Raw genomic sequence first — 15486 nt, 5'->3', positions numbered from 1 at the left:
AAATTGATCTCATACTTCAATTTATTTCTTTGACTATATGTGTTCCCAAATTAATCACACATTAGTCAAAGAGGGGAAAATGTATGAACCCTAAAATGGTCACCTAGACTATGGGCTCCATTATTCAATTTATCAAATTTCCTAAATCAATAGTTTGCAATATTTTATTAAATAAACTCAAATCAATTTCTTTGATAAAATTTTAATTAATTCAATTATTTTTACAGTTCCTAAGGTTTGATCATTTTATCCTAAGTCTTATTTAATTTTTAAAAAAATCTTTCTTTTAATTAAATAATTACTCCACATTTATTTAATTAAGAAAAAAACCCCTCTTACAATTTAATTAAATATTTCCTAAATTAATTAAAAGAACTTACTCTCATTTAATTAAATAAAATAAATAAAAGGTAAATAAATTCTTTTATCCTCTATACTTAAATGCACATATTTTCAAGTGAGATTCCATTTAATTTTGCTCGTCCTTTCTCATATGTGGATTTTTTTCTCATACGGATCATTCTTTATCCACCTTTGATTAAATCTTATTGCCTCTTAATATTAATTTTCCATTCTTCTTTATAAGGGAAAACCCTCTCCTCATTTTTGAGATCCACAATTATGCTATTTTTATGCTGGAGGTTTGGAGAGCAATTTTTGGAGGAGTTTGAGCATTAAAGCTTTTTGTGGAGAACTTTTATCTTCTTGTCTTCTTCTCTTATGTATCCATGGTTTTAATCATCATGATCCATCCTTGTATATTCATATAATCTTAGATCCATATTTTCTTTCATAGATGAATCTTGCATTGTTATTTCCTTTTATAGATTAGATTTTCTTTCTTCCATTGTTTTTCATTGTTATCATTTAGATTACCATGCATCTTCATTTTCATGCATATTTTGATCTTTGAATCTCTCATTTTTTGGTGTACTGTCATGGGCATAAACTAGGTCAAACTAAGGGCCTCAATTACAAATGCTTGTACTCTATGAATAGAGAGCTATGAGCTGCCATTCGTGACCTCATTCTTGAGCAATCTTGGATATAATTGCTCATAGAAGTGTGCTCACATTTGAGGCATACATTATTATCACAATAAAGTAACACAGGTTCAATAATTTCCTCCATCCATTTGAGTAGTTATTTGATCCATACCATATTTGTGCAATTCATTGTAGTAGCCATTCAACTTTAGTAGCAAATTGATATATACAATTTTGTTTCTTACTTGTCCATGTCACCAATCTCTTTCCTAAGAAAAATGCTTCACCAGTTGTACTCTTTTGTCATCAATATTTCTAGTGCAATCAATATCTATAAGAGCTCTTAACTCAAATTTATCACTTTTCTTATAGTACAGACCATAATCTTCTATTCCTTTGAGATATCTCATAATTCTCTTAACAACGGTCAAATGATTGTCCTTAGGATTTAAATAAAATCTTGCAACAATCCCAACAACTAATGCAATGCCAGGTCTACTATGGAATACATATTGTAACTTATCAATCATAGACATATAAAATGTTTGATTTCCTTTAGTAGAATCATTGATATTTTAAAGTTTGTGTCCTAACACCATATAAGTGCTAACTAGTTTTGAATCCTCCATACCAAAAGTTTACAATATTTCCTTTACATACTTAGGCTAAGTGATCTAAATACCATATTTCATATGATATACTTGTAAACCAACAAAGAAATTGATTTCTCCAAACATGGACATCTACAACTATTTCTTCATTTCATTTGAAAATGTCTTACATAATGCATTTGACCAAATATGATATCATCAACAACAATTTCAGATAGTAAAATACCTTTACCTCCTTTTTTCTTCAAGTATAGATTTTTATTATCATCATTCTTCTCAAAACCAATCTTCACAATATAATTGTGAAGTCTTTCATACCATGCTCTTGGGTCTTACTTTAAACCATATAAAGATTTGTGTATTCTAAAGAATCTAATCTTGTTTTCAAATGGATCAACAAATCCTTTAGGTTGTTCTATGAAAACCTCCTTTTCCGGTATACCATTCAAAAATGTTGACTTCACATTCATCTGATAAACTTTGAAACCTTTGTTTGCAGAGTAAGCAAGTAGAGTTCTTACTTCTTCCAATCTTGCAACTGGATCAAATATTTCTCCATAGTCAATTCCTTCTTCTTGTGCATACCCCTTGCAAACTAATTTTTTCTTATTCATTATGACTTCACCATTCTCATCTAACTTGTTTCTATACACCCACTTGGTTCCAATCACATTCTTATTCTTTGGTCTAGCTACTAGAATCCATGTTTTATTCTTCTCAATTTAATGAATCTCTTCTTCCATGGCTTTACTTTAGTCTTCATTCTCTAATGCATCTTTCACTGACTTAGGCTCATACATTCTCAACAAACATATATCACTTCTCAACCTATTCCTTATCATTAGTCTTGCTTCTTTATCTCTAACAATTTGTTTAGTAGGATGATGTCTTCTACATACTTTGACAATCTTGGTTCTGGTCTTCTTCTTTGATGGGTTTGTAAACTTCAAAATCAATATGCACTTCTCTATCAGGTATATCAACATTCCTTTCATGTACAGTCATCTTAGAATCAGAGTGTACCCTAGCTCTTGAATGCAACTTGGTTCCTGAATGAAAATTGACATCCATTGTATGTGACTCGACAGTCACTGATACATGTTGTCATTGATTTACAACTAGGTTTACAACACCTTCGTCAACAAGCATATCTTCATAAAAGCATACAAAAGATTTTTACTCTTTAGGTTCTTTCATAGGTTCAACTTCATGTACCTCTATATATTTATCAAACTTCTCTTTTGCAATTTTTGCAACTTTTTTATTGTTAGTATTTAAATATTTATATGCTCTACTTCTTTTAGAATAGCCGAGGAATATACCTTCTTCACTTTTAACATAAAATTTACCATTCCTATTATCCTTAAGAATATAGAAATTGCTTCTAAATACCTAAAAATATTTTACATTGGATGAGTATCCGTACCATAATTCAAAAGTTGTTGAAGGAGTACTTTTCTTGACTTATACTGGGTTCAATGTATAGATAGATGTACTTACAACTTTTCTCGAGTATTCTAAAGCAACATTCTTCTCCAAGATTAGTGTTCTAGCATAGTCCTTTATAGATCTATTTCCCACTTTCAAAAATCCCATTTTGTGGAGTGGTCCTAGGTGTAGAAGTCTATATTTTGATTTCTCTATCATTACAAAATATCTCAAACTCATTTGATATAAATTCTTCACCTTTGTCATATCTAAGACAGTTAAAATTTTCACCAATCCCCTTTTCAACACTTGCCAAGTACCACTTAAAAATTTGAAAAGCATTAGAATTTTGTTTCAAAAACATAACTATCATCATCCTAGAATAATCATCAACAAATAGGATAGTGTACTTGTCACATTTGTAGCTTTTCACATTAATTTTTCCACACAAATTTGTATGGATTCATTCTAGAATTTCTTTAGAGGAGTGATCTTACTTTTAAAAATATATTTTTTCATCTTTCCCAACTGATATTATTTGCAAATCAAATTATCAGGTTTCTTCAATTTAGGAAAACATACTGACTAATCTATGAAAGTTAACATGACATAACCACTTGTTCCATAGCCACATATCATCAAATTCTACAACAAGACAAGTAGCATCATTCATGTCAAGATAAAATAGATTACCTCTTGTCTAATCTTCGTTTCCAATTAGTTGTCCATCATTGTCATAGATATTTTCTTTCCTCTTCTCAAATTTAACTTTGCAACCTAAACTATTTAGTTGTGACACACTCAATGAGTTATAGTTGAGTCCTTCTACATAATAAACATTGTCACACATTGATCTTTGATATTAGTTTGATTGATCCTTTACCTTTTATTAGATCAGGTGCATCACTACCAAATATTACACTATTTTTATTATAATAATCAAGGGTAATGAACTTAATTTTATCTTTAGACATGTGATGTTAACATCCATTGCCAATGATCCATTTGTCACTCTTGTTCACATTAGATACTAGTGCAGTTGCCTCATCCTCATCAGAATCATGCTTCATAGAAACATACACAACTTCATCAACATGGCCATCTAATTCATCTTTTGTTTCCTCCTCAACAATATAACAAGAATTTTTTCCTTTTTCTTTATAATTTTTGTTGCTCTCATCCATTTTACTTTTGTATTTGTCTCCAATTGTATTGTTCTTCTTCTCTAGACATCTAGTAGCAATATGGCCAACCTTATTACAATTAAAGCACATGATAGGTATCTTAGCTTTTGTTTCCCTTTTCCTCTATGAAATATCCTCACCAACAATTCATCAAGATCATCTACATCATCTTCATATATATCACTATCACTAGAAATGTTTGACCTTTTCCTTTTACTCTTTAGATTACCTTAATGATAGTTTAGCTTTGAAAGAAGATTCAACATTTTTAGTCTTGAAATTATCAAAATTAGAGAGTTCAAAGGAAATGAATCTACTAATAAATCCTTCCAAGTTTAGATTACTATGAGGAACACACCTTAGTTTTTCTATGGGAGAGACTCTAATAGCATAGATATGAACTTGTATTCTTAATACTTTGTTGATTAGAGTCTCATCTTCAATAATACCATTAGCTGCTTTGATAGCATTCACATCATCTTTGATTCTTGTGCAATATTGGACTATGGTCTCACCTTCTTCCATTCTCATGTCATCAAACATTCCTCTTAGAGTTTTAGCTTTGGCTCTCAAAACATTTGTATCTCCTCCATAATATATTTGTATAGTATCCCCCATCTTCTTTACAGCATCACATCTTTTGATGTCATCAAAATATGAGTAGTTTAGGAAAAAACCAAGCTCTAGTATTTCATGATTGTGTTCTTTTTTTTTTTTTAAGATCATCAATAGTTAGGACTTTAGTAGCACTAGTATGCTCATTAGTGATGGTAGATTGTGCATAGTCTCCAAGACCTCCTAGATATAGCTTCATCAAACTCTGCTATGTAGGAAAGCTTTCCTTGTTTGGTTTGGGCACCTCCTTTCTATACATCTTGCTCTTTAGCTTTTAGTACCTTGAATCTATTCCTCAAAAGCAACAATGCTCTAATACTAATTGTTGGAATTCTTTAGATTAACTGGGAGGTGGGTTGAATAAGTTATCCAAGGCCTATATGTACAAATAAAAAAAATTAGTGTTTAATAAATCCATATCCATAAAACCATAACATGTATACATCCATTAGATCATGCAATAACTTAACATAGTAGGTTACTATTCTAGGTAAAAATAAGTTTGCAGAAATATAAACATGAAATAACATAAGCACATTCACAAAATTTTACATAAGGATTTTATGTGGAAACCTAATTTGGGAAAAAAATAGTAACATGCCACCCAATTTCACTCTTCTAAAGTCATGCCTTGTGAGAGCCCAACCCCATTAAAGGTTACAATACACATTGTTAAATGTGACCTAGTTAGAGGATTTCAATCACCTTGTTAGGAGTGATCCTTGTTAAACAAATTTAGAATATTCAATTATAATGTCACTTGGTTTAAGGATTTACAAATGACTATCAAGTCAACCTTAATCCAAAGGATTTTATCCACACTTGTACAATTGGTAGAAAGCAAAATTAGGACTTGATCTGATAAAAACTTACAACTCACTTACAGATTACATATCTTTGATTCGGTCCTCCATTCTGCTTGGCATTCATACACTTAACCTCTGATAGCTTGTTCACCCTTCAAACATTCATTACCTTAAACCTTTTTTCTTTGTATGCTAACTATAGTCTCTTCTGTTCGGCCACTAGATGAACTGACACCCTAGACTTTTTGTATTCCTACGGTTATCACACATGACGAGATTTTCTTTTGACCAACTATCTTTATAAATGGAGAATTTAGATCCTTTTTTATTAACCACAATAGTCCATTTTAGGGTAAGGTAAGATTAAATGAATCTACACACTTTTCTATTTGAGTTCCTCTAGAAACTTCCTCTACAATATTCCTTGAATTCACCTCAAAATAGTTTACCTTGAATTATGTGCCACTAGTTCAAAATAGTCATCTTCCACATGCTTCATATAATTCAATAAGTCAAGTGAGTTAGCTCAAATTCATCAAATCTTTGATTTTTACACTATTTGCTATCACTCTAAATCTATATTATTGTGTCACTCAACCAACACTAGTTCACTCATCAAACACTAAAGTTTATTGATGCTTGACATGAACTAAATTTTACTCAGAATATACTAACTTTCACTCAGCTTGCACTATTTTTCTTCTTTGCTTGACACATGTTGATTTTCACTTATCTTCTATTGTTTTTTGATTGGCTAACACTATTTTTGTGGCAAGGCTAAAGAGACACTTTTCTTTACATGAACTTCTAGTCTTTTATTGAGTAATCTTTCATTACAAACTTTAAACAGATATACAATACACTATAGTATCAATGTCTTACTTGGTCTTAGTGCTCATTTTAAACACCAAATAACTCAACCATTCTCTAGGTTCTCTTTTTATCTCCATTTTTCAAATCCTCATCATCAATCAATGAAATGATAGAATTTAGGCCAAAAAAGAAATTATCTCACCAGAAAGTAGTAGGGTTGACATCATTGATAAAATAATGACTGTTGTATTATAGGTTCTGCACTTCAAACAATATCTTTTCAATAAAATAGAGCCAACAAACTTACAATATAAAGCCAAGCAGATCACCAAAGTAGGTATAATAAGAGAAGACCCAACTAAATAAACACAAGTAACAAAAGAAATACTAAAAAAATCAACCTTATGAGTAGGGTCCAAGTCGTCAACCAAAATAGGTGGAACAAAAAAAAAAATAGAATTAACTAGAGCCATACTATAAACAAGAACAAATCAAGGAAATATCAAATTAGAACTATTAATATATCCAACCACAATATCTAAAGATGAAAAAGGAAGAATATAAACCCCTCTACAAGAAATAAATTGAGATGGAGAAGCTTCAAAAATAGTAGGAAAATTTAGAGAAGCAATACATATAGAGCCAACAACAACAATAATTAGAGGAACAATGTATTAACATAAGAACTGTCTACCAGCTAAGAAATAAATAACTCATAAAATCCCTTCTAAACAATATAAATTTGAGTACACATATACCTTTACCCCAAGAGGCATATATATTAATGTTATCTAAATCATAAAAGGCTATTGGGTGACCTATTTTAAAGAATCTTCTATATCTACAAGAAATCCCTTCATATTCCAAGTATTAGAACTAGATTCCCTTAGAAGAATTAAAAAAATATTCACATGAAGACCCTTTTTTGCATCCAAATTAACAAGAATATCAGCATAGGTAGAATGGAGACAAATAAATGAATCTTCTTCAACTATAAAGAATTCTTGAAGAGTTGTCCAGATTTTTGCAAAAATAAGTTCATCAAAGAGATTCAAAGCTAGATAAATAAATTAATCCCAAATAGGAGCTATAGTTTAAAAAATAGTTAAAGGATTATATATTCAAAACATAATTTTTTAACCATAAGCATAAATTTGTGCTCCCAACTAAAGAATGAATGATACAACATTATATTTCTATCCTAATGATCATCAAATTTGGAAACCAAATCCTTTTAGGAAAATGGGAAACATGAACTATATCATTAATTTAGTAAGCCCAATGTTTAGAAACCCATGTACAAAAATTTGGTTGAGAAAGCCACTAACCTCCAAACTATAAAATCACAACTTGTTCCAAAAACATAGAGGCAACATGGTCTACTCTATTAGCCATCTTAGAGTCCAAAGTAACAAATATAGATTTAGAGATAGGAAAAGGATTTCTTATAGACAAAACCCCACAAAAAGTAGTCATATGACCTAAAGCTACAGTCAAGGTGACATTGTGACCAAAATAAAAACTCCTAGGTAAACTCTAGACAATGATAATGTGGAAAGAAATTTACTAACTAGAAGCAACTAGTGGAATTAATCAACTCCACTTAAATTAACCAAAACCTAAATTGGGAGAGGCCCTATGAATGGATGGAGTATCCTAAAAAATATTTATAGTGGAAGATATTGGTGAATAGGAAAATTATGATAGAGAAATCAAACATTCCCCCAAAATAGCATATGCAACTACAAAATAAGTTCTAGCTAGAGGAGCTCCCCTAGAAGCTAACAAACACAACCTTGTAGAGACTTTAATATAAGACAATAGAGCCAATGAGTGACAAAGGGCCCTAGTCACAAAATCATAAACCATAAAACTATAAAATGAGAAAGGGTTAGTTGAGTGTAAGGAGATTTTCTAGTTGTAGAAGACAAGACCACAATAATTGGAGATAGTGTTAGTGGATTAGTTATAGATGAATGAAAAAAATGATTCTTATTCTTGGGTGAACTTGAAATATTAGTAATAAATGTATGAGCACCAAAAGAAATAGGGGAACCCCCAACAAGGGAAAGAGAACACCCAAAAGCTATTTTCACATGAAATAGGTATTTGTGTTACCATTTTAAAAAAAACTAAAATAATTTTGATATATAGAGATCAAGATAGAGTGACAAGAAGGAACCTATATATAAATTAAACTAAATGAATCTTCATAAATTTAAAAAAATAAAATTTATAATTGAATTTAACAAAATCAATTATATTATCTAGGTATTGGTGTCAATAATTTAACCTCAAAATAAACATGACATTATCATTTTTGAAAACAAAATGTTATGCCAATCCGAGTGACTGTCACTTATTAAAAATGTTGATTATTCATATGAACCACTTTTGAAACAAGAAGTTAAAAAGAATATAAAAAGGGTAAATTCATTTTGTGTAAAATTGACATTTAGAAACTAGAACCAAAGCTCTAAAATTCATGAGTATACATCATCTTCAAATCGTTGATGTTTCTAAAACTGTAGATATATAAAGGTGAATTATTTTTCAAAATGTTCATGTCAATGTTAGAGTTGGCCACAATGTGGGACACTGAATTGTGGGACCATTGTTTATTGAACTATATTAGGAAATGTGCCACTTTATATTATAATAAATTTGACCATGCCCTACCTATGAGTCTACATCATCCTTTTCCAATACTCGATTATAAATGGAAAAAAAAACCTTATTAGACTTCATCACTAGATCACAAAAGGCAAAATAGAAGGATAACATTTACATTGGTTGGGTTATTTGGTCAAATATACTTATATATTTTCAATTCTCGTGGAATTTTAGGTAGATTAGGTTATAGAGTAATTCTTATGAGTTTCTTTTCTTTTGCATGTTTCCTTTTATATTACATATTTAGTGATAAGAATAACTATTTTTTCACTATAGTTAACTACCACCAATAGTCCAATAGTTAACACATATTGTAAATATGTGGTCAGAGGGCTATCCAAGGAACTATGTCATTTCACAACAAAAATTATGGATTAGTTGGCTTATTTAAGGAGAACAAGATTACAACACTAAAACTACATGTCAATAGGAATATCACCTTGCAATGATCTATATAGATATGATGTTTCATCATTCATGGAGTTGAGATTTGGCATAAATCATACAAAAAAAAGAAAGAAATAGACTCCAGATAGTTTGGAGATCTTTTACTCTCATAAATAACATATAATTGACATAGAATCAACACATATATTTTTAAGTAGGAGATATGGTCTACCTCTAATTACAATTGTATACATTGTTTTCCTTGAAGAAAAGTTGTGTTGAGAAGTTAAGGTCTCACTTATATGGAGAATACATAGTAGTATAGAGACTGGGTGAAGTTTCTAACAATTTCGAGCTCGTAGAAGGAATTATGGTCCACAAAATCTTTCATGATCCAAGTAGGAAGTTAGTTATTGTGTCACATTTTCCATGTAAACTACATGTATTGATGAATAAGGAAAACTTGTGATAGAATCTACATAAGACTCGATGTCAGAGAGAGAATTTTGAAGTTGTGCTTTGCCATGGAGCACCTATCTCATTAAAAGTATCTATCATTGAAGATCCCATATGAGAGAGAATGACCAAATCTTAGATCATTTGAGTTTGTAAATTCTTTAGAGAAAGTAACTTTTGAGCTACAATGATAATAATATACCAAAAATATTTAATTGACTTAATGAAATTAACCAATTAAATGATACCAAATATATAAATATCCTATAGGCCTATTTAATCAATTAATTTTATATTTTAAAAGTAATGAATAGATATTGTAAACATTTTTGTAACCTTTCAAGAAACTTCTTGGAGCTTTTAGCGAGGCCATGGTTTGCTTGGTATGAAATCATGGTGGATTTTATTCTCTTGTGCATTTGCAATTCTAGTCGGTATTCATTATTTTTCATCATTTCAGAGACAAGATTATCTCTATTCTAGTATTTACAGTTTTAGTGGGAGTCATCGCACTATTCTACTAGTTGGTCTAAAATTTTGAACTATTTAGTGGAAGGCATATTTGATGTAATATCAGAATATAAATAATTTTTGCTACTAAATCCATCATGGGAGTATGTTCATTCTATAATATTTAATAAAGTATCTAAAGATAGATGAATGCTGCCATAATAGAGTTGTCCTAATTCATCTTACAAGCCATATGAGTATAGTACCACACATTGAGGATTCATTGGTGTATGAATGTGGGCATCTCTATGCTTTGCATTGTATGTGAGTAAGTTAATAGTGGAAATCTTATCTTTGACCATATGAGAATCTTATGTTAACTGTACGAGTGCAGGGGTGAGAAAGGTGGTTTTCATATGTGAGAATTATGGGTGATGTATATTAGAGGTGTAAAATTAGATAAGGTGGGTATTTCTCATATCAGAAAGTTATGAGTGATGTACAATGAACACACAAAATTGGATAATTTGGAAGTGTGTTGTATGGTGGAGGATGTGTTCCATATGGTTAGGTGTCTCGTCAATACAATATAGTTTCTTATAAATTAGAGCCATAAAATAGTATTTGTGAATAATTTAGTTTAGGTAACAAAATTTTCCATATTTGATTTAAATGGTGAGATAATATATTGTTATTATAATGATCTTCCTTTTAAACTTTAATAACATACCCAGACTTGTTTATTAGTTGTATCTTTTTACGAAAGTTCTACCCAAATATCTTAAATATTTATATTGATAACTTGTTACCAAATAGTACTTTAAACATTATTTATTTCTCCTGTATAAGGGAGTTATATATAATTAATGCTAATGTACAGACGTTATCATAGTCTTTAATTTGTTTTCTACAATAGCGAAAAACACTATGCACAAATAAATTAATAATAATATCAATTACTGTATTTTATCACAAAGTCGTCCAGCATTTTGTTTGTCAATATCCAAGCTGAAATCAACCTGCCACGTGGAGGTCTACTTCTATCATAATAATACAGTTTCTCTATCCTTGGCGAGGAATGTCCTGACCGGGAAACCAATTGACGTCCATGTTTCCATGGTTTCCCGGGATAGAGAAGACTGGGCTAAGAATATTCTCTAGGATATATTGGACATCTGCACCTAGACCTTTAATATTGTAAAGTAGGTATCCCTTTTGTTTCTAAGATCGGTTCTATTTATCTGTAAGCGTACTAGAAGTAAGCTGATATGCGTATTTAACAAGGAAAGCGGGACAATTTAGATAGAGATAAACAATTTGAAATTAGCGATTACTGGAGATACAGATGTAATAATAATAACAATTTGAGAGTATGTTGTTACAAACGAAAGACAAAAATACTAATTTATGGTATGTTGTTACAAACGAAAGACAAATACTAATTCATGACTGGAGGAATGCTCTGGGGATTCCTGAAAAAGTTGTGGGGATCTGCTTGCGTTTTCGCCTTGACAAGCCTATCAAAATTTCCATGGAAATAACTTTCACCCCAAGCTCTGGCCTCTTCAACAGAGGCACTACCATTGAAAGTACTGCCTAGATCAAGGTCCAGATAGTTCACATACGCAGACCTGGGAGAGTGCGAGACATAAGGCTCCATGTACTTGTAAAGCTTTCTCATCCATTCGAGGTAATAATCATCCTGACTCTTGTCAGTCCAGGTAACCATATACTGCAGGCCAAACAAAGTCCCCGCCCGATGAGGAAAAGGGATTGCAGAAGAAGGTATTGCGTCCATTACCCCTCCGTGAGGATTCAAATTCACAAAGGAGGTCGACTCTTCTTCCAAGATGGACAACATGCCACTGATACCTGATTTTGGAATTAGGGTTTTGGCGAAATCTGATTTGATTTTGAAATAATATTTGCTGGGATAGTACCGGTCAGATATGTTTTTGAGGTCCGAATTGAAATAGGCTATGCTATCTACCCAGCTCATTTCATGTGTTTCATTCGCCGCCATTCCCAACTGTGGAAATACCTTTCCTACTTTTGCCAAGAGCTCGTCCTTCTGCCCAAGATACAGTCCATGGAATGCGGCTCTGCTAACTTTGGTGTCGTTTACATTGACACCTGCTAACTGTGCTCGCATTGTTATGCCCTCATCCATTTTAGGGGCCAAATACTGCCATCTGCACACAAGATCTGTAACGTTTTCTTTGCCGTATCTCAGCACAGTGAAGGTCGTGACAGTTGAAGGCACGCTCACCAGCCTGATTTTCCACGCGAAAACAACTCCCCAGCTGCCACCGCCGCCGCCTCTCAAAGCCCAAAACACATCCTCCGCAATTGTACTTTTATCCATAACCTTCCCTGAGGCATCTATCAACAAGGCATCCAGAGTATTATCCGCTGCAAGGCCATATTTTCTAAACATGAAGCTCTGACCGCCGCCTGAAATATGACCGCCGGCTCCAATAGTCGCACAGACCCCCGCAGAAAAAGCCAGATTGGGGGAACTACTCGCGGCGGCAGAATAAATCTCCCCCAATGTGGCGCCCGCTTCAACCCAGGCAGACTTCGACGCTGTATCGATTGTGATCTTGTTTAGCATGGCGAGATCAATTAGCGCGAAGGGTACGTCAGACGTGTACGAAAGGCCTTCGTAGCTGTGACCTTCGCTGCGAACACGGACCTCCCATCCATTTTTTTATCGTGCACAATACTGATTGTTGCAGCTGGCTTTTGTTTACAGGAACGATGATAGTATAGGGTTTGGAAACTTGGGGCTCTGTGAATCTGAGATTCTGCGCAGAGAAATCAAGCAAAGGATCGAAGTATGAAGAGGAGATGGCCGTGACGTTTGTTACGCCACCTGCTTGCAAGCATGACAACAATCCATCTCTATTTGGATTTTGCGCTGCAGCCCAAGTGCCACAGAGTGTGATAAGCAGGAACAATGGTTTACAAGACTTGTCCATATCTTGGTCTAGCTAAATGGTTTTTGTTGCTTGTTTAGGGAGAGATACATTGAAATTTATACGCGCGAGTTTAATCTTCTGGTTATGGGATAACATCCCGTGAGTTGTGGTCAAACAGCCAGCTATGAGGTGCTCATGCAAGCCAACATAAACAATGAATAGGTTGATTGTGACACATAATTTTTGTTTTGATCAGAACACGGCGCCTATTCGAATTCAACTCTTTAATATACAGATCTTGAACACGGACTCTTCGCTTATCCCTTCACCCGAGTGCTCCACTTTTGAAATCGTTGTCTCGGTTGGAAAGATATTTTCTTGATTCATTGTGATTGAGAATAACTAACAACCATCTAGATGTTCAACGCTTTGAAAATCGATTGTTGTTATTCAAGTATTATTTGATGTTTAATTTGATTTATACACTAAAGAGTTTGAATTCAAAGATGACAAGATTCGAAGGACAAAAAACAATGACAAACATGTTTTGGGAATTTGATTGTATAATTTCTTTTTTATTTGCTCTTTTAATCTTTGGAAGAATCGTCGAATGTGATTTGAAATGTTGATATATAAATTTACACGCAATGAGTTTTCAGAAACCGTTTCTCCTTATATAATGGGTTGTGGATATCTTCCAATAGTCAATCAAAATTTAGGTTTGTGTAACTTTTTTGTTATAGTTTCATAAAACAACTTGCAAAGTGTTGAGAGATGAGAAATATGGTGGTCTCAGGAGCTCTATAAGGCGAGAAAAGATATAAATTTTTACACATCTTATTGTTATTTAGAAAAAAGTGTGAGTTTCTAAAAAGCATATGATATATTGTTTGTGAATGCTTCCAATCATAGAATGTAACATGCATAACATTTATGTATATTTTTTATGTTTTGCATTACATGTAGCGAACACAAAGTGGGTGAGGAAACTTTAAGGATTTATTTGGCATGAGTGGTACACATGTGATGACAGTGGATGAGTTAAATTTTCACAAAATCAATGCAAGAGAATCTACAAATATGGAGGAGAGAATTGACAACATAATTTTTGGGGGTGCTCAATTCTATGGATAACCATAGGCTCTAGTTGAAGTACAAGTCATGTGAGCAATTAGTGATACATATATGATTGTTTTCCAACTTGTTGAGAGGCCAACATTATATATGGGTTACATTACATGGATTTGGGAAATCAAAGAAATTGAAAGGGATAGATCTTAGAGGAAAATTGTATTTTTAAGTTTATTTTTTTTGTGAGGAACCATAATGGAATACCAATCTACACTAATAGTTTTCTTGGCTATGATTACACAATTTGTGCTTTAGTTTATAGTTGTTTCCTCTACACACGTGAAATACAATTGCAGTCTTTTTCATCTCCATTCCTTTCTTTTTGTTGGTAGCACAAGATTAATCAATTATAAACAATGTATAGGCATGTGATGCAATACCTATAGCACCCTTCAAACCAATGACAATCAAAAATCAAAACACACATACAACCTATACTATAAAGAATTAAAAATAGGTTAGTGTTGGTGAAAATAAGTATTTACTTATTACACTTACTTAAGTTTTACTTAGGTTAATGCATTATTTAATTATTTTGCATTATTTTATTATTATTTTAGCTGAGACACTTAGGAGTTTGTGAACTCTCATTGAGTTACGCAACTCTATTTATGCACATGGTGTCTAGAACACACGAGTATGCATCATTCACTGAGTTATCATGTTGACAACATAGTTATCTGCACTCCTCATTTAGCACATGTTGTCTACACCACTGATTTGCATGCTACACCATTGTAGGCTTATCCTCACATCATCGCACTTAATCCCATGCTCAATGGAGGATAATTCATATCTAGTGGACATGTGCCTAGTTTTATGACATATCATGATGTTGACTTATATACATTCTAGAAGCTCTCATGAGACCTTTATATTCAGGCACTCCTAGTGTACTCTCATCCAATTATTGAATGAGTGTCGTCATTCTGATCATACTCTATCTATTTTGGTCTACTGTATTCTTGTGTTGAGTTCTTTAGTTCTTGGGTGAATTCTGGCCTAAGCCAATTTCTTACATGGTA

At 32.4% G+C, this 15486-nt stretch overlaps 1 protein-coding gene and 1 pseudogene across 1 annotated transcript; both read right to left on the bottom strand.

The window, feature by feature from the left end:
• Window positions 1-11782: 11782 nt before the first annotated feature.
• On the bottom strand, window positions 11783-13023 carry LOC149547155 (berberine bridge enzyme-like D-1 pseudogene; annotated as a pseudogene).
• Window positions 13024-13051: 28 nt separating this feature from the next.
• LOC149547154 (reticuline oxidase-like) lies at window positions 13052-13390 on the bottom strand. Its single transcript, XM_089794698.1, has one exon. It carries the CDS (start codon window positions 13388-13390, stop codon window positions 13052-13054), a length of 339 nt encoding a protein of 112 aa, XP_089650824.1.
• Between the last annotated feature and the right edge of the window lie 2096 nt (window positions 13391-15486).

This window comes from Cupressus sempervirens, chromosome 7, assembly GCF_028749045.1.
Source record: "Cupressus sempervirens isolate cs-2001-9-10 chromosome 7, ASM2874904v1, whole genome shotgun sequence".
In the NCBI taxonomy this organism is placed as follows: domain Eukaryota; kingdom Viridiplantae; phylum Streptophyta; class Pinopsida; order Cupressales; family Cupressaceae; genus Cupressus; species Cupressus sempervirens.
The sequence above is the reverse complement of the archived record's forward strand: the minus strand, read 5'-3'. Positions and strand labels throughout refer to the sequence as shown.

Excerpts from the sequence above, each read along its gene's own strand:
- LOC149547154 (XM_089794698.1), bottom strand. The coding sequence starts at position 13,390 with ATGGACAAGTCTTGTAAACCATTGTTCCTGCTTATCACACTCTGTGGC.